The sequence below is a fragment of the Sciurus vulgaris genome (assembly GCF_902686455.1).
Source record: "Sciurus vulgaris genome assembly, chromosome: 8".
Classification (NCBI taxonomy): Eukaryota; Metazoa; Chordata; class Mammalia; order Rodentia; family Sciuridae; genus Sciurus; species Sciurus vulgaris.
In genome coordinates this window covers 131357128-131380153 of record NC_136468.1, presented here as the reverse complement: position 1 = coordinate 131380153, position 23026 = coordinate 131357128, and the positions used below count along the sequence as shown (strand labels likewise).

Genomic DNA, 23026 nt, shown 5'->3' with positions numbered 1-23026 from the left:
TCATTATTATAGGAAAGGATAATGGCCATCCAGTTTTTCCACAAGCATTTATGCAAAACCCTTGGACATGATATTAAATGCTTAAATCCAAGGACATATCGATAGGATGATATACCATAAATAAACTGGTTTAACTCCAAGAACATAAGGCTGGTTTACATTTGTAAATCAAATAGCACAATTCACCTTAGTAGCAAAATAAAAGAATTAACTTAACCAACTCAATAGTTATGGAAAATTTATTTGATGCAATTCAGCACCTGCTCAGGACATGAAATATTTTCTTTTTAAAACTACCTGTTGATCAGCTGGAAACGGGCTCCGTTTGGGAGAGACGCAGGACCCACTAGGGCCCCACTGTGCCGGGCGGCCAGCTGTGCTGGGTATCATACAGTGGTTCCAACCCCCGCCTGAGAGGACACAAGCAGCACTCACCTCGCACTGCAGGACAAACTGCTTTCCTCCTTTTATTCGGAACAAAATGCACTTTTTGTCTTTAATCTGAGTTTCTTCCACAGAGAGAATCTGTTCCATGGTCAGTAAATTTTGCTAACCATGAAAACAAAACAAAACAAAAAAAGAAAGTTACTTCAAAGTATTTCATGATTTCTTAAATGAATAAGTGATGATACCGAGAACTCAGAACAAGTTCAAAAACAGAAAGATGCGGCATTTTTCTTTCTTTGATGATATTCTAGAACCGAAGGGGAGATGGCCGCAAAGGAACATGTAGCAAAATCCAAATGACAGTGTCTCAAAGAAATTGCAAAGAAAGCCATGTTTCTGGGAGGCCAAGGGCATGCGTTCCCCTGCCACAGAACGGATCTGGGCTGGTGGAGGGTCACCCTCTCAGGTGCCACCGTCAGGCCGTGAGGGAAGGCCAAGCCTGGTGTACGGCTGACAGCGACTCAGAAAAGGCCTGGCAATGTCAGGTGCTATCCAGATGGCACTGTGAATGCAGGTGACAGACTTAAGAGACTGTGACCCTGGGCGTACGGTGCCACCGCACAGGGCGAAGACCAGGCGTCATGAGTTCCTGGCCATTTTGTGTTTTTGGGGGTAAATACTCCAGGAATCCTAAACGACAGACAACAGGGCCATCAGCTCCGAGTCCCCCTCCGCCCTCGCAGAGCCCTTGGGCCTGCGGCTTCTCAAAGGAGCACCTGAGCCTTTCAAAGCCAAGGCCACTCCTGCCGCTTGTGTTGAGCACAGGAAATCGTCGCTTTGATTTCCCAAATATCCTGAAAAGCGGGGTGGATCTCCTTCCTCACACGACAGTGTGGATGGACAGACGCCAGTCCTCCCTCCCTGGGCACGGCCTGACCTCCAGGCCACCTCCATAGGCACCGCACCTGCCGCGCGGGCGTTCAGAGCCCCACAGATCCCACCGCCCAGGTCCCAGCCCAGAAGCTAACGGCTTCTACGGCACAGACGACCCTGAGAGCCCGTCTATCTTTTTTGTGTGTGGAATTCGCAGGTCCAGTCATTCATGGCTCAGTGGCGACTTCCCCACCAGGGTTCCCAAACACAGCCCGACGTCCAGGGGCAAGCTGGAGGTCTGCCAGTTCCAGTCCTGACCCCAGGCGAGGAGCTGGTCGCGTTCTGACCCCTAATACATAGTGATGTCTGGGACTGTCACCCTGCTTACAGGGACAGACATCCCTTCCCCAGGAGCAGAGGGCAGGCCGACCCCACCGTTGGTCCCTCCATGGCCATCGGCCCTGGCTCAGTACACAGGAGGTGCTTAATCAATGCTGCCTGACCTGCCAACAGTTATGGTGCGGACCAGAGATTTCTTTGTGTCTTACAAACAATAGCCATGGGCTCCATGGGGGACCCGAGAGCCGCGCAGCTTCCTGTCCCCTGAATGACGAGAGGGAGCGCCGTCTGGTGACCCCGCCTTGTGCCCAGCACTGCAGGGAGCTAAAGGAGAGGCCCAGCGGGACAAGGGTCTGAACCCTCGCACTGGCGCTGCCCAGCTGTGCCCGGCCCAGACCCTGCCCAGACCCTGCCCGTCTAAGCCCTGTCTCCTCGCCCGCCACAGGTCGAGGGTCAGACCCTGGGGCTGCTGAGCAGAGATGACTTGTTCTACAGCAGCTGGACTCAGGCGAGCAGGCGGGAAGGGGGCCGCCGTGATTCCCACTCTCCCACGTTGCGGATGAGGAGACGGAGCCGCGTCCACACCGCCTGCCTCGGGGTCTCCCCGGGGCCACACCTTCTGTTTTCAGGTACTGCAGAGCCCTTCCTGCGCCTGGACCGCGCTGGGGGGTCTAGAAGAGAAGGTGGGGACGCCCCGACCCGGTGCATGCGGGGGAGGTCCCGGGACCCCAGGCCCCGCTCGCCCCGGGACTCACCCGCGCCTCGCCCTCGCCTCTCCACTCGAGTCTGTTGGGGAAGAGGTAGAAGTAGCGGCGCTGCCACTGCGTGAGGAAGGGGTTGCCCAGCTTCAGCATGTAGCCGTGCAGGATGCAGTCCTTGCCCAGCGCGTAATCTGAGGAGGAAACGCCGGTGAGGCGCGGCACTGGAGGCCAAGGCTCACGACTCCAGGGCAGGAAGACTTCGGCTTCGGGGAAATCAAGGGTCCACCCTCGGGAGACACCTCGCCGCGAGCGCGGCTCTTCAGGCTCAGGTCCGCAGACGCGCGGCTCCCTGGCCGCCTCTGCCAACGCACCGAACGCGACTCTCCGTGCTCGGAGGACCCGGGAGGCGCGTTTCTTGCTCTGAGGGGCGGGAGTGTGTCCCCACGCCATCTGCTTCTGCGGGGCGTGCGGGGAACCCCCTGCCCTCTGCGGGAGGGGAAGGTCCCTTTCCTCCTCCTATCCTTACGGGCGACACCAGAGGCGGCCTTTGTCACCCAGGTCAGCAGGGTGACAGGTCCCTTCCTGAGCCGGGGGCTGAGCTTCTCCCTCAACCTGTGGCTGTGCAGAGACCATTCGCCCCACTGTGTCCTCGGAGCCTGGGTGGCAGCTTGGGGACCCCTGATGCGGCTCGGTGGCTGAGCTTCTCCTTCCCTGGACAACTACCCTGTGAGGCCCGATGCTGGGCACGTCCAGGGAACAGGAAGGACAGAACTGCCCAGGGGAGCTAAGACCTGGGACAGATGCGACCACAGACCACGCAGCCGCCTCCTGCTGTGTCCGGGGTGGGCGGGAAGGGCATGGCGCAGAGGGCAGGGCCGGGGCCTGGGCAGCTCTGAGCAGGAGAGCTTGGCTTTCGAGGTAGAGCTAAGTCATAAGCGAGCTCAACCTGGACCCTGTTTTTCTGTGAAGCTGACTTCTGAGGTGGCCAACCAAGATCACCCATCACTAAGGGCTAACGTGTGAAGACGGGTGTCAGCCTGTCACCCAGTCGTGGTCCTGGCGGAAACGACGCACTTCCACAAGGCCATTCAGGCCATGCGTTTCCTGGGTCCAGTTTCCCAGGATCCTAGGCCATCAGGCCCTCTACTGAGCAAATGACCGTTGGTACAGTTTCCGGGGTAAGACCGGCCGTGGTGGGCGTGTCCCACTGTGACTGGGCCCCGGGACCAGCTCTCCGAGCACCAGCGTACATAGCAGGCCACAGCCCCGCACACGCCGAGGCAGGGAGGCAAAGCCCGTGGGTTCACATAGGAAAGTCCCCAGAATGCCAGGACGGAGGCAGCTGCCCTAAATAGGCGATAAACGTCCCCAGGAAGGTGTCCACTGACACCCCTGGATCCCACAGCCAGACGCCCGCAGCAGCTGCCCTGAGGCGGACGGGACGCGCCTCGGTCCTTCCTAACCGGGCGCAAGGCTGCCCGCCCAGGGCTGCAGCCTCAGGGTGGGTCAGATGGTGTCTGACCTCAACCTTCCACTACAGCAGTCCCACCAGCCCGGCAAGTGAAGCCCTGGGAACGTCAGGAGCCACGGCTGGCTTCCCTCTAATGCTCGCCGTTTCCTTTTCTACTTTGGAAATCCTAACGGGCGCTCCATCTTTGTAAACCAGAAAGCACCCGCCAGCCGAGTTCAGTGCGGTCTGTGCTACGGATGTGGGGACACGCTTCTCTCTCTTGACAAGCGACATGTCCAGCCCAGTCCCTTGCCGGGGCCGGTGCTGATGGGAACAGGGCAGGCCTGGCCCCATCCCACGTGGGCGCGTCCCCCTCGAGGAAGAGCCGAGGGGCCAAGGAGGGTCCTGCTCACGTGCCCGGGGGCCTCCCTGATGACCCGAGGCTGGGCCTTTTAGAGGCTCTGGAACATCAGGCCAAACGCCTCCAGTGCTCGTCAAACTAGTCACGTGGGTGCTGCTGGAAAACGCACGTGCCGCCACGCTTCTCCGGGAGCGCGTGGCCTCTTACCTTCCTCGTGGCCCAGCTGCTTGTTCTTGGCCCTCTTCCTGGCCTCCGCCTTGTCCGTGTCCGCGTTGACGGCCTCGTAAACGGTCTCCGTTACCTCCTGCTGCCAGCGTTCCGAGATGACCAAGGGGAAGTTCTTGTACAGCTCCTGGTCGCAGTCGAGCAGCTGGTCGTTAGGAGATCAAGACGTTCATGACCCAGCACGCTCTCAGAGGCTCACGGTGCCACCCGCAGTGACCCCAGCACAACCATACCCAGGGGGTGACGGGGCAAAAGCACACGGCCACGCGGGGGCCTGGGGGGTCATCCGTCTCCACCAGGGACGACCCAGGCACCAGGACCCAGCACGGCCGCTCAGCTCTCCGTGGCCAGGGGCAGGGAGGTGGGGCCCCGTCCGCACCACCTTCTGGGCGTCTGTGCCACAGAAACCAACCTGCCGTACCGGTTGATCCTGACCACCAAGTACGGCTGTGAGCACAGTGGGGATATCTTGTGTACAGAATAGGAAAATATGATTTTAGAAGTCATTCTAAGGGAGAAGCCGCGAAGGTTTCCGACCTACCATCGGCCAATCTGAAAAGTTAGGAAAGCAGGAGGTCGCCGAGGCTGATTTACTCTTCTTCCCATGAACTTTCCAACTAATTAAACACTATAAATATATACGGACAATAAACCCAAGGTATGTGGACAGTGTAGCATCAGAGCCTGAGAGAGTTGCTGTAATAAAAACCATGCTTAATGGTGTGGAGCGTTTAGGCGACGCGGTCTCTTAGACGCGCTGTAATAAAAATCACACTTACTGACAGCATTTTGCTTCCACTTATTCAAATTCTTCCTCTGCCCTCCAACTGAGGCTGCACTTTGAAAATGGGCAAAGAGCCTGGTGCAGTGGTGCCTGCCTGCAGTCCCAGAGACTCGGGAGGCCAAGGCAGGAGGATCACAGGTTTGAGGCCAGCCTAAACAACGCAGAGGCCCTAAGCAACTCGGGGAGACCCTGTCTCTAAATAAAAAATAAAAAGGGGTTGGGGATGTGGCTCAGTGCTCTTCCTGTGCTCCGCCCCCCAGCACCAAAAAAAAAAAAAAAGGAAAAAAAAAGAAAAGAAAGAGTTGTCCTGTGCCTGAGCTACAGGGGCCAGGAGCTGTTCGCGAGCCGGGTCTAGTGAGAAGCCCGGCTGTCTCCCGGGACTCGAGGCCCTTTCTCCTTTGAGAAGTAAGCAGGGATCTGCACCGCAGCAGGCAGGCTCTTTAGAAAGGCCTGGCGGGCGGAGGCTCTTGCCTGAGGTCCCTGGCAAATCAAGGAAACCCCGGGGGAGCGTGCGACCCGCACACTGGACTGGGCCCTCCATCCCGGTGGCCTGACCGGGCTGCTGCGATGGCGCCCCATTCCCACCCCCGGGGCTGCCAGGACGGGTCCCCTTCTCCTTTATTCACTCGTCCAGAGAGGCCAGTTGTCCTGGGCGTGATGAGCGACAAGTGCGCCCAAGTGTGCAGCTGAGGCCCAAGGCCTCAGCAGTCAAAGCCCGCGCTCCTAACAGGCGGCTGTTCTGCCCTCACCAGCTCTGCTTTATAGACACACTGTGCGCCTTCTATGACTTCCAGAAGCCTCCGTCCCTGGGACTGAGCCACACAGTTCAGTGTGGCTTTAAGAAGAGGGTTCAGGTTGATGGGCGGTGAGGGAGGAGCGTTTCCTCTTTAAAGAACAGAGGGGGTGGGGGCTGCTTTTCAAAGGTAAAGATGGGCATGATCTGAAGACCCGCTGCTGGACAGCGCCCCTGGGCTGCGACTGGGCTCCTGCCTCCCGCCTCACTCCTCCTGCAGAAAGCTCAGCCTGAGACCACCCACCTCACAGGCGGGCAAACCAGGGCTCAGGGCCGGGACCGGCAGCTTTGCACCAAGTCTGCAGATTCCGGTTCACCAAACGCTGGGGTCAGAGGGTCTCTATCGCATGAGAATTTCCACGGGCTTCCATGGGCCAGCGATTTAAGTTCAGTACCTCTTGACGGACGGTGGCATATCTGATGGCAGCAAGGCCCCTTTTAAATAGCCTTGTACGTGGACGGCTGGCACCTGCTGGCCAGGCTCTGACCCAGGCTGCAGCCAGGCCTAGTGGTGGGCAGGCCTGGGCATGCTGCTGCTGTCCCGGGAGGCCAGGGCTGCGGACCCCAGGGGTACCTCTGGGCTGGCCGGTCCCCTCACACCTGCCACACCTGTGGCCTAGCCTTGGCCCTCTTGCCATCACCTCCTCCTGGGAGCTGCTCCTGTGAACACCCCAGCTCTGCCTCCACTCCTGGAGCTGCGGCTCTGGCCAGCGGGCCACTTCCTCCCCAGCTCGCCATGCAGGTGGCCTCAGCAGGCCACTCTCCTCCCCAGGACCGTCCCAGCACTTCCTCGGGCCCCTAGCCACCACCTCTGTCCCCAGTCAGAGCTCCTGCCTGCCGTGGGTTCCCCTCAGTCCTTCCTCTGTACCTGGCGGTGTGCGCTTAACAGTGCCACTGTCTTCTGGAGGGGAGGGGACCTGGGGAGAGGGGACTCGGAGGGGGAAGGGCGCTGGGGGCCTCGCGGGGCAGATGACTCTGACGCGCAGTGACGCACTGCGACTTTGCGTCTTGAAGACGAAGGTTTTCCCACGTGACTCATGTCTGTGATCATGTCTTGTCTCTGGTCGGAAAACGATGATACGAACAGAACAGAAGCTCGAAAAGTTCCGGGGATGACACCAAAGGTAGGACTGCGTCCCCTCTGACGCCTCACACGGCCCTGCCGCCCGCACTTCCCGGGGCAGGGCCACCCACGTGGGAGAATCACAACTATGGAGCCCAGGCACCAGGTGAGCTGCGCTGGATATGAGGATGTTCTCTGGCTCACGTTCATTCACGTTTTCTTTCCATCACAAATATTCCAGATCAACCAAGAGCTGACCGTTTTGCAGTTTGTCAAAAACAAAATTAGCACAGCCAGGCGCAGTGGTGACTGCCTGTCAACCCTGCCACTCTGGAGGCCGAGGCAGGAGGATGGAAAGTTCAAGGCCAGCCTCGACAACTTAGCGAGGGCCTAGGCAACTCAGGGAGACCCTGTCCATAAATAAAATACAAAATAGGGCTGGGGAGGTGGCTCAGTGGTCGAGTGCCCCTGGGTTCAATCCCTGGTACCCAACAAAATAAAAATAAAAATAAAATAAATCAGCAGCACAAAGGGAGCTTTGATGGAGTCTAACTGAGGCAGGTCTTTAAGTTGCACGTCGACTACGGAGCTATTCACTTGCAGGTGACGTTCTACAAACTGCCCACACTGAAGCCGCTGGGCTGAGCGGACACAGCAGGAACTCTCCACCCAACCCAGAAGGGAGCCCCACGCACGCACCTTGACGCCTTTGGTGTCCTCTTCATCAAACGAGCCGATGTCGAAGGCGTCTGCGGCGTTGACCTCTCCCCGGGGAGGGATCAGGGGTGGTGGGTACTGAAAGAAGCCAGGAGGCAGGTTCCTTCTCAGCTGCCCTTTGCACCACCCAGCAGTCAGCGACAGGGGCTGGGGGACGTCGACGCGCTGCGCTCTGAGCGGCAGGCTGGGGCCGTGCGAGCCGAGCGCCTTCTCACGGGGTCTGCACGGGGCAGCCCGAGGGAAAAGCCGAGTCTCAGGACGAAAGGAGACCTCCAAGTCCTCGATAATTTTAAAATAGAATGAAGTCTCGCGACGGCAGCCCCGCTCAGCTCAGGTGACGTGGTGTGCCTTTGGTCCAGGAGCCAAAACCCGCCACCACGGACCTGCAGAAGCGCCAGCTCCAACACCAGTAGGTGTGGCCTGGGCGATGGCCTCACTGGATCCTGTCTGCAGGACCAGCCCCTCAGGGCCTCCTTTCCACACCATGGTCCCTCCTCGGCAGCTCGCGTTCACGCAGAACCGCCAATCCCCAGCGCCACAAAAAATACTTTAAAAGAATAAAAAAATAATAATAATAATAAGGGAATTGTGGTGATATCAAATCATGCGGATTCTTAAACTCTGTGGGACTGGGCTACAAGATACCCATGCTCATGCCAAAGGCTTCTGGTGGACTTTTAAAGAGGACGTGGTCACAGGAAGATAAGAATTCAAGCAGATGGACAGAAACGCAATGTCCTGACTCCATGGACATCTGAGTTAGCTCCGCGACGGCTCTATTTCACCTTTAATTAACTTGCAGAGGGGATATTTTCAAAATTTGTAGAAGTCATCCCTCAGCACCTGAGGACGGGTCCCAGGACCCCCGGCACATTCACCAGATGAGCACGTTCCCGAGACCCTGATGCAGAACCACAGGTCTGTGGCTGGAACCTGCACCCCCCGACCCCAGGACACTCCAAGTCACCTTAGATGACACGGTCCTAGTACAATGTAAACAGTGCTCTACTGTGTGTCTGGGGAATAACCAACCGGGGGGAATATCAGTGCCTGTTCGCTACGGATGCCATTTTCCTTCCCGCCTGTCTCCCACCTACGACTCGGGGGTCTGCAGACGCCGAGCCCGAGGACGGCAGCGCCAATCCAGAGAGGAAAACCAAGAGGGAGGGGTCGTCCCCAAGGGGGTCAGCCAAGGTGGCAGAGCTCTGTGGACACAGGAAGCGGGAGCGGGGACGGGTTCCAGGAAGCCAGCCGTGAGGGCACGGGGGCACATACCTTCTGCAAGTAGACGTGCTGCCAGTCGATGCCCCTGAAGAAGCCGTGTTCCTTCACCTCCTGGGCACTGGGGAGAGAGGTCCCAAAGGTGCTGAGTGCTGGGGACGTGAGAGGCCCATCCAGACCCCCAGGGACCACTGCCGGCTCCCAGGCAGCACGGGACGGATGCTGCTCTCGGAGCAGCACGGGATGTGCTGTGACTTTTGGGGACACCGCGGGCTGATTCTGGGAGACCATCCGACTATTGATGGCGTTGCCACCGACACACAAAAGCCCCTCCCGTGCCACGCGGCTTGGGTGTGGACGGGTGAAATCTCAGACGGAACAGCAGAGGACACACCCAGCCTGCAGACCTGTGAGAGGCGACCCGAGGTCGTGAGAATTCAAGTGGAGAGCTACACGCTTAAGAAATCTGTGGCAAATGCCTGCTAGTCCCGATGGTAAAAGGGCAGGAAATGGCAGCCATGCACCCAGCACTTGCTTAGATGAGGGGCGAGAGCCCCGCCCCCAGCAGCGCGCCCCTGTCCTTCTGTGCCGCAGAGCCCAGGGCTGTCCTCAGCCACCCGCCATGGCCCACCCAGGCCTGAGGTACTTTGGTGACTTCACGTGACATCAAGTCCCGGCTGCAGAGGCCTCGTGTCCAAGAGCCTCCTCAGCAGCCCTTTGGGGACCCCATGGCGGGTCCCAGCTGCTCCGCCACCACCCGGGCCACGCTCCTCTTGCCTGCTCTGCTCTGCTGCCCCTCGCTCCCAGCCCCCGCCGCGCCCACGGCAGGTCATGTCTGGAACCACCCCACCTGCTCCAGACCTTCCAGCAGCTTCCCCGTGAACTGAAGACACATTTCAGTACCGTGCCCCAGGGACACAAGGGCCGAGCGGACCTGGCCAGGCCCACCTCTCGGATCCATTCTTTACCTGTCCCCTTCCTCCATCCTCAGCTTCCAGCCTTCCTGGCTCTTCTGAACCACAGCATGTCCGAGGCCCTCCCTCCATAAGCCCTCCACCTGCACAGGTCTCCCGTCATCCTCAGAGGCTAGTGCCCGTCGGCCCGCTGCCTTGCTCATGTCACTCCTGGTCCCTCTCACAGCCCTTGTCCTCTAGGCTGCCTGTTTGCTGAACGCCATCTCCACCCCACGTCAATGCCGAGTCCAGCTGGGCTCAGGAGCCGCTGAGTGGGGTGGGGTCCAGGTCACCGAGACTCTGGGCATGTCCACCAGAAGCGCTGGGGCTTTCCGCTGCTCTGCTGCGGTTCCTGCCCCCGTCACTACACCCAGACACAAGCTAGACGCGCAGCCTGGATTCCTCACAGGGAGATCCCCGCAGAGGCGGCCTCTGGCTCAGCGTCGCTCCTTTCCAACAGGCACTGAGCGGCAGCAGAGCATGGAGATGCACATCCACCCTGGATACGGCAGCCAGGGTCATCAGTAGACAGGCTGGGGGGTGGACAGGGAGCTGGGACTAGACAGAGTGGCCAAGCTGGGGTCCTGGGGACAAAGCCGTGTGCTGACCCCCAGGTTCTTCACAGGGCGTGAGAGTGTGACGCACAGGACTGGGACACAGCACGGGGTCCTTGGTGTTGATGCCGATGGACACCTGCCACCACACCTCCTTCCCCTCACCAACCCCCAAGCACCCGTAGCTAGGTGTTCATTCTAGTAGGAGGGAAGCCCCTGTCATGGTTTGGATGTGAGGTGTCCCCAAAAGCTCACACGGGAGACAAGGCAAGAAGGTCAAGAGGAGAAATGACTGGGTTACAAGAGTCTTGACGGAACCAGCAGATTAATCCCCTGAGGGATGAACTCAGTGGTGACTGGAGGCAGGTGGGGCGTGGCTGGAGGAGGTGGGTCTTGGGGGTGTGGCCTTGGGGTGTAAATTTTATATCTGACAAGTGGAGTCTGCTTCCTGATCATGTGAGCTACTTCCTTTCGCCACACTCTTCTGCCATGATGTTCAGCCTCACCTCGAGCCCAGAGAAATGGAGCCTGCTGTCTGTGGATTGAGACCTTCAAAACTGTGAGTCTCCAAATAAACTTTCCTCCTCTACAATTGTTCTGGTTGTGTCTTTTAGTCGCAGTAGCAAAAAAAGCTGACTGAGACAACCCCTGAAAGATTCTACGGTCAGAAACTAAACTTGCTACATTTTTCAAAATAAATCAATAAAAGGGTCGAAAACTTAAATGATCAGAAAGCATAATAAAGAGTCAAAGCAAAGATATGGATAGTATATAAGATCAGGAGCATAGAGGACTAGCCTAGAAGTCCCAGCATCCAGCGAATGGACTTCTGAGAGAAATGGAGGAAATGTTATGTAAATTAAACAAGACTCTCCCCTAAGCTGGACAGCATGAGTCTTTGAGAGAAAGCACCTGGCATCAGGAACCCATGAGAGTTACATGGCCAGACGGACTGTTTACTTGTACACAATAAAGCAGCATCTTCAAAGTGCTGGCAAGTTGCTAGTGACTGTTCTGAGTCTGGCCTGCATATCGGTCATGTCTATGAACAGTGGGAAGAAAGTCTAGGTAAGAACCCAGAGATGGGGCCTCTCATGGCCCCTCTCCAAGGAGTTCCTTGGGAACACACTCCAGCTAAAAGAGTGTAGAGGCCAGGGATCAAGTAAATACTGATTCAGACCAGGAGTGCAGAGTAGGGCAGCGTCGGCTGCAAAGAAGAAAATTAGCTGAAATCACAAGGTTTATGTTGGAGCTGGTAGGTGGTATGATGTGAAGAAAACCAGGGAAAATAAAAGCCCACACCTGTGATATTATCTCTTCATATACACGTATTTCATGTCATACAAATAAAATTGAAGGTCTATTACCAGACTAAGTGGAAGCTCTGTGATGTAAATACTGTTTCATCTGCAACTTTTGAAATCAACCTCTGCAAAGCACAAAGATCATGATCCATTTGAGCAAAGAATAAGGAGAAGAGAGTGACAACTTCATATGGCAAAGTAAAAACGAATGTGACCACATTAGTGAAAGAGAAGCAATCAAGGACCAGAGAGAAGGTCAAAGCCACACTGTATACAGTAGGAACTCAAGAGAGGCTGTTTTTAGTTGGTGGGAAAGGCACCATTGGCTAAATCTATGATTCAAAGCGACAGAAGGAGGCAGAAGAGGAGCCCGGAATAGCGTGTGGATGCACGTGAGCCGTGGGCAAGGGAGGGGCAGTGGCCGGGGCTTCGTTATCCCCGGGAATGCAGCCCCTCAGGGGGACTGATAAAAAGGAAATGTGCATATGAGCATATTGTTTAGCTGTGGCCTAAATAAAATACATACGGCATCCAGGAATAATGAGCACAGGCATATACCTGCCACTCTGAAAACACAGACACACACGCAGGGCACATGCACACCCAGGCACTGTCCTCTCCACTTGAAGCAGGCTGGGTTTAGTCTGTGGTGGGCACTTCTCTACAAGCCTCCTTCCCGGTCTGACTGTTCCGGGGTGCTTTGGGGGGCAGGGGACAGAGAGCATGAAGGAGACGGCAGTTACTCAGGTACGCGTGACAGAAATCACGGGAGCCGATCAGAGCATCTCGCTGCCATGGTCAAGACACGGGTCATTCACCAGGTGGACCGCGGACTTCAATGCCAGCGTTCATTCCATGGTCTACCAGGCCGGTGTTATGGCTAAAGGGCTGTGGACTTCTCGGTTACAGGACACGCAGAACAACGCGCACACATCTCTCTCCCCCTGGTGCAAGGAGAGAAGACCTCGGCCTACCCGCCTCCATGACAGCCCAGCCGCTGGCTCACTTCCCGCTGGAGCAGGCCCTCCAGGAGGGACTTCAGTTCCGGGGAGAAGGTGTCCGGAAGCTCCACGTTCTAGGGAAGAGAGCGAGAGTTCAAAACCCAGCTCCTGGGGGCAGCACCCTCACCCAGAGGCCCCTCAGGTCGGGACAGCATGGAAGACTGCGCCTGGAGAGGTCGGCCAAGGGAGCCAGAGGCAACCCCGGGCGGGCGAGATCCGGGCGCCCAACGTCCTCCTGCCTCTCCGCATCCCTCCCTGGGCTGGATCTCCCCGTTCTCGACTTTCCAGAACTTTCTTAGGCTGCTTGCTTGTGAATCTTGATTCCTGCCTTGGCATCTATCTCATTTTCCTTTTAGATGTTCTTGATAGGAATTGTACCTCTGCTTATTTATTTCACGAAAGCCAACTTTTGCATATTACATATAATACTTTATACTGTTTTACAGTATTTGTCCATATTTTATATGGTATTTCATATTATTTTTATGTTTCCTGGAATGATGTCTGAAAGCCCTGATGCAGGTGAGAACAGAATCTTTAATCCCCTCGCCACGCGGAGAGCATCTGGTGTACCTCACGCTTACCTTGGTGGGTGCATCTGGTCTACTTCACGCTTACCATGGTGGGTACATCTGGTCTACCTCACGCTTACCATGGTGGGTGCATCTGGTCTACTTCACGCTTACCATGGTGGGTACATCTGGTCTACCTCACGCTTACCATGGTGGGTGCATCTGGTCTACTTCACGCTTACCATGGTGGGTGCATCTGGTCTACCTCACGCTTACCATGGTGGGTGCATCTGGTCTACCTCACGCTTACCATGGTGGGTACATCTGGTCTACCATATGCTTACCATGGTGAGAGCATTTGGTCTACCTCACGATTACTGTGGTGAGAGCATCTGGTCTACCTCATGATTACCGTGGTGAGAACATCTGGTCTATCTCATGCTTACCATGGTGGGTGCATCTGGTCTATCTCATGCTTACCATGGTGAGAGTCATCCGGTCTATTTCATGCTTATCTTTGGTTTTATGTTGTCTGAAAGGGCTGTGACTGTGGAGATAAAGAACATTCTATTAAAATATGTCACCAGGTAGGAGCACACATATTGACTAACATTTGGTGAAAGTACAAATGTCCTGCTACTGCTCATTAAAAACTGCAGAAATGCAAAAATCATGGGCATCATTTCCAGAAAAAAATAATAAAAACATGGTGACCATCCTGAACAAGCAGGATGTCCATCCCGCCTCACCTGCCTGATTCTCTCTGCAGGGCAAGCTCCAGTGAAAACGCTCAGGGGGAAGATGAGCCACCAGCAAGCCATCATGAAATGAAAGGCACCTGCCCACGTCTGACGCTCAAGTGCTTGAGATGTCCACGACCTCCATGCAATCTTTTCAGCTGAATGAACACTGGCCCTAAAATCATCCCAGGAACTACAGTCCAACAGCATGATCTGGGTGGAGTGTGTCTCCCTGGAAGCCAGCAATGGGCAGCGGTCCCTTCCTCTGTGATGATGGCTGTGGACCATCGGGCACCCCCAGGGGCTGGCGGCTCTGGGTGCTGGTGTTCCAGCCCTGCAGAGACCAGACCTTGGTTGCAGGAGCCAGGTCCAGCTGTGACTTCCTGCTCACTGTCTGGCAGCCAGATACAAACCCGCAGCACCTAGTCCTTCACCTGGAAGATGGGGACCATGCGTCGCTCCCCACAGGAGGGAGAAGGAAACTGAGGCAAAGACCCCTGAACAGCTAGTGGGGTGGCAGAGGGCAGCCAGTCCCCAAGACAGGGCCCTGGGCCTGTTCACAGAGGAGTGACACTTGGAAAACCGTGTGGCAGGGTCTTCTCACTCCGCCACGTGTTCAAGACTCCGGAGAAGCTTGTCACCAGGCGACGCTCCTGAACATGTAAACTGCCCCCACAGAGCCCATTTATCTCTTTGAAAATTACAGAAGGGACGTATGGGATGGAGCTCCCTTGTGGCAACACAGGCCTGCAGGGTGACATCCGTAAATCATCTATCAGGCACGCAGGACATGATGGAGGTGGGGCATTTTACCACTGACTTCATGAAAAGGACCAGCATGTTGAGCACATCTATCATGGGGCTTCTAAAAAAAACAAATTCCATTGTCTTCACGCTGCCACTTCCTAGCAGTGGCACTGAAGTCACACCGTGACCCACCCCCTGGAGAGACTGGCATGGGGCAGAGTCTCCCGCCTGGAGGACGCTTTGATTTTCTCCCTGTGCAAGAGAGGGCTCCGTGATGCCTGTCATCCCTCGGCACACAGTGAACACACAGCTGCGTCCACCACTTAATTTGAAAAACAGAATCCAAACAAGGCAGGGTGGGAGCGAGCAGGCCTGTTTAAAATAGATTTGGACAGGCGATGGTTATTCCCCCTCGTTCCCACGTAGGAAAAGACGCGGCTGCTGCATTAAAAAGCAATTGGCTGTAAAAATAAAATATGACCTCTTATTTAGAAGATATTATTTTTTTAAAACACACCTCCATCATTTTCTTTTGCATAAATCCATAAAAACATTAACCCGGCGAGAGTTCCAGAGGAAGGGCATACAAGTGCATCCTGCCTTCTGAGGACGTGCGTCCTGCTCTGGCTGCTCCTGATTCAGAGCTCCCCGGCCTGCGAGAAGGGGTTCAGGGAGAGCTCTCCTGGGCTCAGCTGGCTCCTACTGCAAAGCTGAAGGACCCCTGCCAAGGTGGGGACGCCGCCCCCCCACGTGCAGGGGTGCTGACGGCCACTGTGACCCGCGCCCCCGTCCTTGTCTCAGGGGTGTGGCGCCGGCTGCCCCTGCTCTTTGCTCCCGGGCCCTCCACCTGTGACGCGGGGCAGGCTGGCTCTCTCCAACTTCCCTCTCAGCCTCCACCACAGTGAGAAGTGAACGTCTCTCTCTGTCACCGCCCAGCTGTGGCAATCCGGTAGAGCAGCACAAAACGGCAAAGACAAGCCGGCCTCCCCGCCTGCACTTGACCCTCATGCCCTGCCTGCATTCCAAGGCCGGAAGGAAAGGGCTGTGCTCTGACCTTGTAGAGGCCCATTGTGTTCCAGAACAGTCTCTGTGCTAAATTTAAAAGTCTTTCACGAGACCACAGAGAGAGAAGCGTGAGGGGACGGCCAGCACGTGGCTGGCACTCCAGAGCCCACTTATAAATAGAGCGACGCCCGTCCAACTCAGTGAGGCGCCATGGGGCAGCGTGGTGAGGGAGTCGGGCGTTCAAGTCAGAATCCCGATGCACATCTGCTTCCAACGCACTCTTGATTATTCTTTGTGAACAAAGCTAAAGATTTGGCTTCTATTTTGGAAAATGTTAAAGAAAACCTACAACAGTCATGATCTCCACTCTGAGTGGGGCACGTGGTCCCAGATCCCTTGTGGTCCCAGCTGCTCCCTGATGTGGGTGCGTTAAATAGGAGACAGCGCAGGCCTGTCAACAGCTCCCGCTGCAGTGCCAAGCTCTCCAGCACCACGCGCCACGTCCTGGTAGCATGGGGGCCGCGTGGGACTGGACCCACGGGTGCGGCAATCAGTGGCAGCCCTCAGCATGGTGGGCGTGGGGAGCGGACGATGTTCCCCGCATTAGCTGGGAAGCGGCTCCGGAGAGAGGAATATGGAGGAAGCACCCGGCAGGCGAGCTCCAAGCACGCACCCACAAGGGTGGGTTCAAGGCAAGACAAGGAAGCACTCACGGCAAAACCTGACTTCAGAATTCAGAAGACTGCATGCTGGGAACTGGCTCTGTGGCACAATGGATGGCGTACGGAATGTCCAGCCCCAGCTGCAGTGGCCATTCAAAATGATTGCAAGGCACTTAAACGTGCCTCCTGAGTCTCAGCCGAGAGTGGTCAGTAGGTAGGACCTTCCCTTCCTTTCTGAACACGGACGAGACAACCCCAGGCAGCGCCCACCTCGCCCCAGGTCACCGCCCAGGCTCCGCCAGGTCTGACCCCCAGGGATGGACAGTCAATGGTGACAAGCTCAAGCTGGAGCCACTGAGTTGACAGTCGTCTCAAGTCCAGAGAGGGATCGGCTGGCAATGCCGCAGATGTGCCATGCAGACAGGTTTTCACACGCAGATGACCTGAAGTACCTGTGGGCATTGTTTGAGACACGCGTAGAGGTCCCCGTCTGAAGACGCAGCCTGTGGACCGCCGCCCGCAGCACTGGCGCCCCAGGACACAGCCGCGCCAGGCCCGTGACTCCCACGGGGCCTTCCCCTCCACCCGGGGCATGCCTCTGAGCACCAGGCAGAGCGGGGGCGCAGAGTGACAGGGAGACGCCACGGACACGCCGGCCAGGGCGGAAGGGCTGAGGCTCAGGGACCGAGGTGGAAAAGACTGCCCGGGACCCCGAGAGCTCGCTGCCAGGGTGGGAGGAGGGGGCGGGCGCCGGCTCTAGAGCAGCATCTCTGAATCTCAGCGGTCAGCGTTTGGGGCTGGAAGGCTCTGTGGGAGGGCACTGTGCTGTGCAGGGGTGTCCCCAGGTGACTCCAGGAGTCTCCAGGCGTGTCTCCATGTGTCTCCAGGCGTGTCTCCATGTGTCTCCAGGTCGACAGGGGCTGTTCCTCAAGGTACCAGGGTGCTGAGGGGACAGGCCACCCTCAGCCAGGCCCCCGGAGGCCCCCAAGCCAGTGCTCTGCCCCTCGGGGTCTGGCTGCACTGTTTCCACGGGCTCCATGTGCACAGCTCCACGGGCTGCCTTCTCCACAGCGTGGGAACACGGGACACCCAGGGGCGGCCCTGAGGTCCCCACGTGTGGCTGCTGCGCTGGTTTGCGGCTCAGGGGATGAAGACCCCCGTGCGCAGTCATGCCTCCTGAGGACCCCACCACGGGCCTGCTCCTGGAAGGCCTCAGGACCCTGGGCTCACTCTGGGCCTCCGAGGCGCCCAGCTGCTGGATTTGGTGGCGATGCCACTGTTCTCCCAGCGCCGTGCTGGGCACTCCTCAGCTCTGACGCCTGCACAGGCAAAGCGCCCTCTCCCCGTGGTGGCCAGGCTGGCCCGTCCAAAGCCTCCTGCCCAGTCACTCCTGCTCAGAGTCTTCAGGGTTGGGGGCCGTGGGGACCCGGCCACACGCCCAGCATGGCATCAGAGGCCAACAGGTCCTAACCTGGTCTTCTCACTCTGCCTGGGACCCACCAGGCCAGGCACCCCTGGAGGACAGCAGCCGGCTGCTCCCGGTCCCCAACATGGACCCTCTGTCACCCACCCCCAACTGGGCTTCGATCCCGTCCACCCTGCAAGGCCCACTCACACACCACCCCCAGCGTGGCCCGACGTGAGGCCGCCGCCCTGCTGAGCCGGGACGCCTGCTCTGCGCTCCTCGCCCTGTGCCCAGGGCCCTCCTGCCTCCCCACTCCCCACTGCCACAGGGGTAGAGCACTGACCCAGCTCGTGTGAGGCCCTGGGTCCGATTCTCAGCACATCTAAATTAGTTAATCAAATAAAGGTCCATCGACAACTAAAAACACCTTTTTAAAAGATGCGTCGACCCTCACTCAGACCACTGGAGCCAAGACACACTGGCCATGCTTTGCTTTGAATACTGCAGGTTTCTGTGAAGGACTTTTGCACAGATCATGGAAAGAATGGCATGAATCACAGGTATTATGGGGACACATGCCTCACCCTGTCCATCTTAAAATGGAAGGATTTTCTCTCTGGGGCTCAATGAATGGTAACCAGACAGCAGGACCCTCCTCCCGGCAGGCAACTCAGGCCTGGAACGGACATTCTTGTACCAGTCTTGAATTTCCTGCCCCTGCAGTTCTGCACGCTCCCGACAGGGGGTGCCACTCCTTCCGGCCCCCTGGCTGCTGGGCCGCCCCTTCCAGCCTTTCCATGGAAGCCACCGTCCCCACCCCTTCCACCATCCTCCTCCTTCCCATCCTCTGACCACCCTCGGAAGTCACGTCAGCCAAGACCCCCGACAGGAGCCGCACGGGCAGAAGGCTCCCACCTAGTGTGACCGAGACTTCACTAAGAGAACGAGTCTCCCCGTGCAGCCAAGCTGAGGTGTGGCCAATTTAGACGGGCCTGGCTTTATCGGCCACAGCCACACCGTGGTGTCCATGCAACCAGACAATCCAGTGCCCAAGAGTGCAGTGCAGGGCGAGAGCAGCCTCCAGCCTGCACACACCGGTGCATTTACAGAAAGGGCCACGAAGCCAACCAAGTGGAGGCCTCGTAGACATCTCTGCTGGGCCTGACTGGTGACCCTCTTCTCCCCTGGCTGATCTGTCTCGGTTTCCCATCAGCCTCAAACTCCGTCCACACGGATTCTGTGTCTCCATCCTGTCCCCAGCAGCGATCAAAACAAAGACTGGCATTGCCACCACCTCGTGGCAGCTCCCCTGGGAGACGGGCTGTCCCCTGGGCCTGGCCTTCTCTGGTTTGCTTTGCATAAACTCTCTAATCAGGTCAGCTTGTCTGACGACAGGAATTAAAGCCCAACCAGGCTCTGCAAACACAGTGATTCAATTACGAACAACGGACCCGACTGGCTAAGCAATAATACGATTGTGGGTCCCCGGGGACTCGGCGGGCAGCGAGCAATGGATTATCTGTCCTGAGGACACAGTGAGGGGCTCCGAGCCTGGTCTGGGGAAGGTGGGCGTCTCCTCCAAATGTGCTCCTGGAGCAAGAGGCCGAGGTGCTCACCAAGGCTGCGATGGACACGCCAGCCCGCTGCAGGGCTGTGCAGGACGGGCGGCAGAGGGGCGTCCTGACTAGGAGACGGCGAAGTGCCTTCTGCGTCTGTGAGTGAAGAATACCAGAAAGCTGTCGCGACTGACTGAGCCACCAGATGCCCTAGTTCAACCCCCATTGTCGCCAGAAAATAAAACAGAAGCGAACTCTCCACGGAGGTTGGCAGAAACGTCTCTGGATTCATGGCAACTTCGCCTCGCCGTTAGGCGTTCCACAGAAGAACCTCTTTTGTGACCACTTCCCTTCCCCAATCCTCTCCGCTCTATCATCTTTGGTAGTTTGGAACAGGAGCCGAGTATAATATTAATTTAAAAATTCAAAATGCGTTACGCTCTCAAGACAACAGTGAGTGATGGATTCACGTGGAAAACATTCGTCCACCTCCTTTGATCATCTACACTTCAACACAAGTCTTCGATACTCCAGAACACGAATGGTCAGTGGAAACATCTCAAAACAGTCTTATTTTAGGTTTAAAAGTAGTGTGGTTCCTGCGGGACCTCTGACCGTGAGCTCCCAGGCTTCCGGGGAGGAAGAGCCCGGCATCACCTTCCAGAGTGAGGCCACTGTGGACTTGAGGTAACACAGGGCCTCCTTGCTTCCCAGCTCCGTGCGTCCTTCCTGTGGTGCTGGGTGTCGGACTCGGGGCCCTGGTACCCCAGGCAATCCCGCCCCCGGGGCCACCCCCACCCCAGCCTTCTGGGTCCCCAGCGGGTGCCTTGGCGGGCAGCCCACTCACCCTCTCAGGAGCTTGAAGAGCATGCAGCCCAGCGAGAACCAGTCGGCGCTGCTGTCGTAGGCCGTCCCCTTCTGCAGCACCTCGGGGGCCATGTAGCCGTGGGTGCCCCTGGAGGAGAGGGCAGAGCGGTCACAGATCAGGCTCCAGGGTGCACAGGGGCGCCGCGGTGCGCAGGACGCGCCACCACGCCCACAGCCTCCGCGGGAGGCCCACCTCCTCGCCTCCGCCCTCATTAGCGAGTGAAGTCGTAGAAACCAGTTCACAGGTGCAGTGAGTATGGACGGAGCCCCAGGGCCCAGGGGTGAAGTCCCAGTCTCAGCTGGTCCCACCTCCGCCCTGGCTACAGCTCAGGTCAGAGGTGCAGGCCTGCAGGGGGCGGGGCGGAGAGGAAAGGGGAGCACAACCCCCAAGTTCCTAAGTGGATGAGGCACAGGGATGGGGGCGGGGGCCTCTGTAAGCTGCTGAAGGTCAGAGGACTTGGGCACAAAGAGACAGGAAGATGGTCAGCGGGCAGCTGGGAAAAGGCCTGGGCCCAGCCTGGTCACCTAGGCCCTGGGGTGCGACTGTAAAGCCTTCTGCTCCCTCCCGGCCTACCTGCCTCCGCCAGGGGCTGAGCAGGTGCTGCTTCCTGAGGAGCAAGGGGCTCCCGGGGACCTTCTCCAAGGCGCACCCCGAAAGGGCCTCAGAAACGCCCCTATCGCAAGCCCTGCACCCCTCGCACCTCACCGATTCCCCTCATCGGTAACAGGGGTGAGGAGGTAACACCTCCCTCCCGGGTGCCGAGGGGACTGCAGATGTCCCGCGGCCAAGAACAGCTCCCGCACGTGGGAGGGCCGGGTGCCTGCGGGCTCCGCCCTCCACTCCCACCTGGGTGCAATCACTTTAAGTTCACCTCTGCTCAGAAAGCCACCTGGCCCGTCACGGCCCGGGACACCTGGGTCCAGGAGCCCCTGCCTGAGAGGAGCACTTTGAAAGCGTCTCGTGAAGAGGGGACGATGCGTGCTGCTGTCCCGGGGGCAGGTCCAGCCGTCCTGAAGGCGGCAGTGCAGGGCCCTGAGGTACGCCGGCTCAGACAGCCCGGCCAGGCGTCCAGGCCGATTTCTGGGAGGCCGAATTCAGCACTGCCCCGAAAGCCCTCTTGGTGACCTTTCGGCCCGTGATCCTGAGGATCGACTCTCCATTCTGGAATGGAAAGACGCCTCCCGGGATGAACCACGCCCACCGCCCCCAGGAGCTCCTGCCCCCTGCTGTTCTGGTTCCCACGGGCAGCTAACGCGTCCCGCTGCGATCTGCTAAGGACCGACTGCAGTTAACACTGGACGAGCACTTGAACTTGAACGCCCAAGACGCTGTGACCAGTCCACTGCATGTCCCTCGGTAAAATAAGCTGGTCCTCAGATGGGTCGCTGACACCTGTTTCCTTCGACTTTTTCACGGCTACTCCTAAGCTAGACGTGAGTTTGGAATAATCTTTGATTCGGTCACTGAACAGCCAGAGTCTAAAGTCGGACCCGGAGGCTCGACCACGGTGCTGCTTTGTAGGTAGAGCGCTTCCAGGTGGAGCCCGAGGGCCAGCTCCGCAGCCTTGAATGGACCTGAGGAGCCGAGCTCTGGGTGAAGCCCTGGCCAGCTCTTCCGCCCAGCCCAGAGAGATCTCTTGGCACTCCAGAGCTCGCCACCACGCAGCCAGCTTCGGCCAGGAGCCGGTCACGATGCCAGTGTGCCGCGTGTAGACACACAACCTGGCCAAACCGCCTCTTCCCACCCGCCACTTCCTGGACACATCCTGGGGGCTGTGGGATCTGAACAGGGAGTGGGCCTGTCCCCACCACGTCACCAGCAGCGGGCACCCAGCAAACGTGGAACAGACGCTGTGGGATCACTTAGTGGGCTGGTCCTCACAAGGACACAGGAGCCCATTGTCACCACCCTCTCCTTACAGAAGAAACCAGGTCACACCAGGTGCAGGAGAGGCTGCCCGGCCTGCTGGCCCTGAGGCCTCCGCCGGAGCCTCAGGCCGCTCCTGCATGGGGGCAACGAGCGGCGTCGCCCGGGCGGGGCTTTGGATGTGGCGGCCTCGCGCTCGCTGGTTCGGCCGGGCAGCCGGCCTCCTCCAGGCCCTGTGTGCACCAAGGTGACACAACAGCCCCCTGCAAGCTGATGGGACCGTCAGCAAACAGCCACTCCGCCCTGTACAGAAATAAGTAACCTCCTGTCTGAAAGTCGATCCTTTTGCAAGATTAACTCTTATGAACTCTTGGATTCCTATTTGGTTATGACTACGGTAAATTGAAGAAATTAGCATACCAAATCGCTGTGGCATTAAAAATTCAAATGACTCTCTTAAAAATGCCTGATGGACTCCCTGGGAGAAGCTCACACAACCTCCACTCTGGCCTCGTAATGGTAAGTGCCAGCAAATGCTGATGCTTTGATCACGGTGGCCCAGACTCGGTGGAAGAAGTGTTTACAGAAACACAGCTGCTCACTGTTAACACCGGACCCCGGTTTTAAAGGGCAAGCTCGACCCAACGGCGTCCCTCACGAAGTAGGACGGTTCAGAACCACTCACTGCTGCTCACACAGAGAAGGGGCTGCGCCCGATTTCCTGCCCAGGTGGGTGCATGACCTGAGAGGGCTGGAGCCACCCAAAGCCATTCACCACGGACACAAATGCTCGCTCGAGAGGGACGAGAAAGGATTCGGTGCTAAACGTGAGAGGTAGAGAGACAAAGCAGAAGTCATCTGCTTCACTGCAAAGCGCACGCGCCAGGTCCCCCGATAAACGGACAGCAAGGACGCGGAAATGAAAGCCAGCACGTGTTC

The 23026-nt window shown here is 57.7% G+C and overlaps 1 protein-coding gene across 3 annotated transcripts in view; it reads right to left on the bottom strand.

The window, feature by feature from the left end:
- Nucleotides 1–23026, bottom strand: part of GRK3 (G protein-coupled receptor kinase 3) — a 117345-nt gene that overhangs the window by 1964 nt on the left and 92355 nt on the right. For all 3 annotated transcript variants that reach the window (XM_079151334.1, XM_079151333.1, XM_079151335.1), the window contains 8 exons: nt 20201–20308; nt 13719–13785; nt 12700–12800; nt 8969–9035; nt 7676–7771; nt 4319–4481; nt 2355–2491; nt 436–549 (listed from right to left, as the gene is read on the bottom strand). In XM_079151334.1, the coding sequence (XP_079007460.1) occupies nt 436–549; nt 2355–2491; nt 4319–4481; nt 7676–7771; nt 8969–9035; nt 12700–12800; nt 13719–13785; nt 20201–20308 (853 nt within the window). The remainder of the gene's footprint in view (nt 1–435; nt 550–2354; nt 2492–4318; nt 4482–7675; nt 7772–8968; nt 9036–12699; nt 12801–13718; nt 13786–20200; nt 20309–23026) is intronic.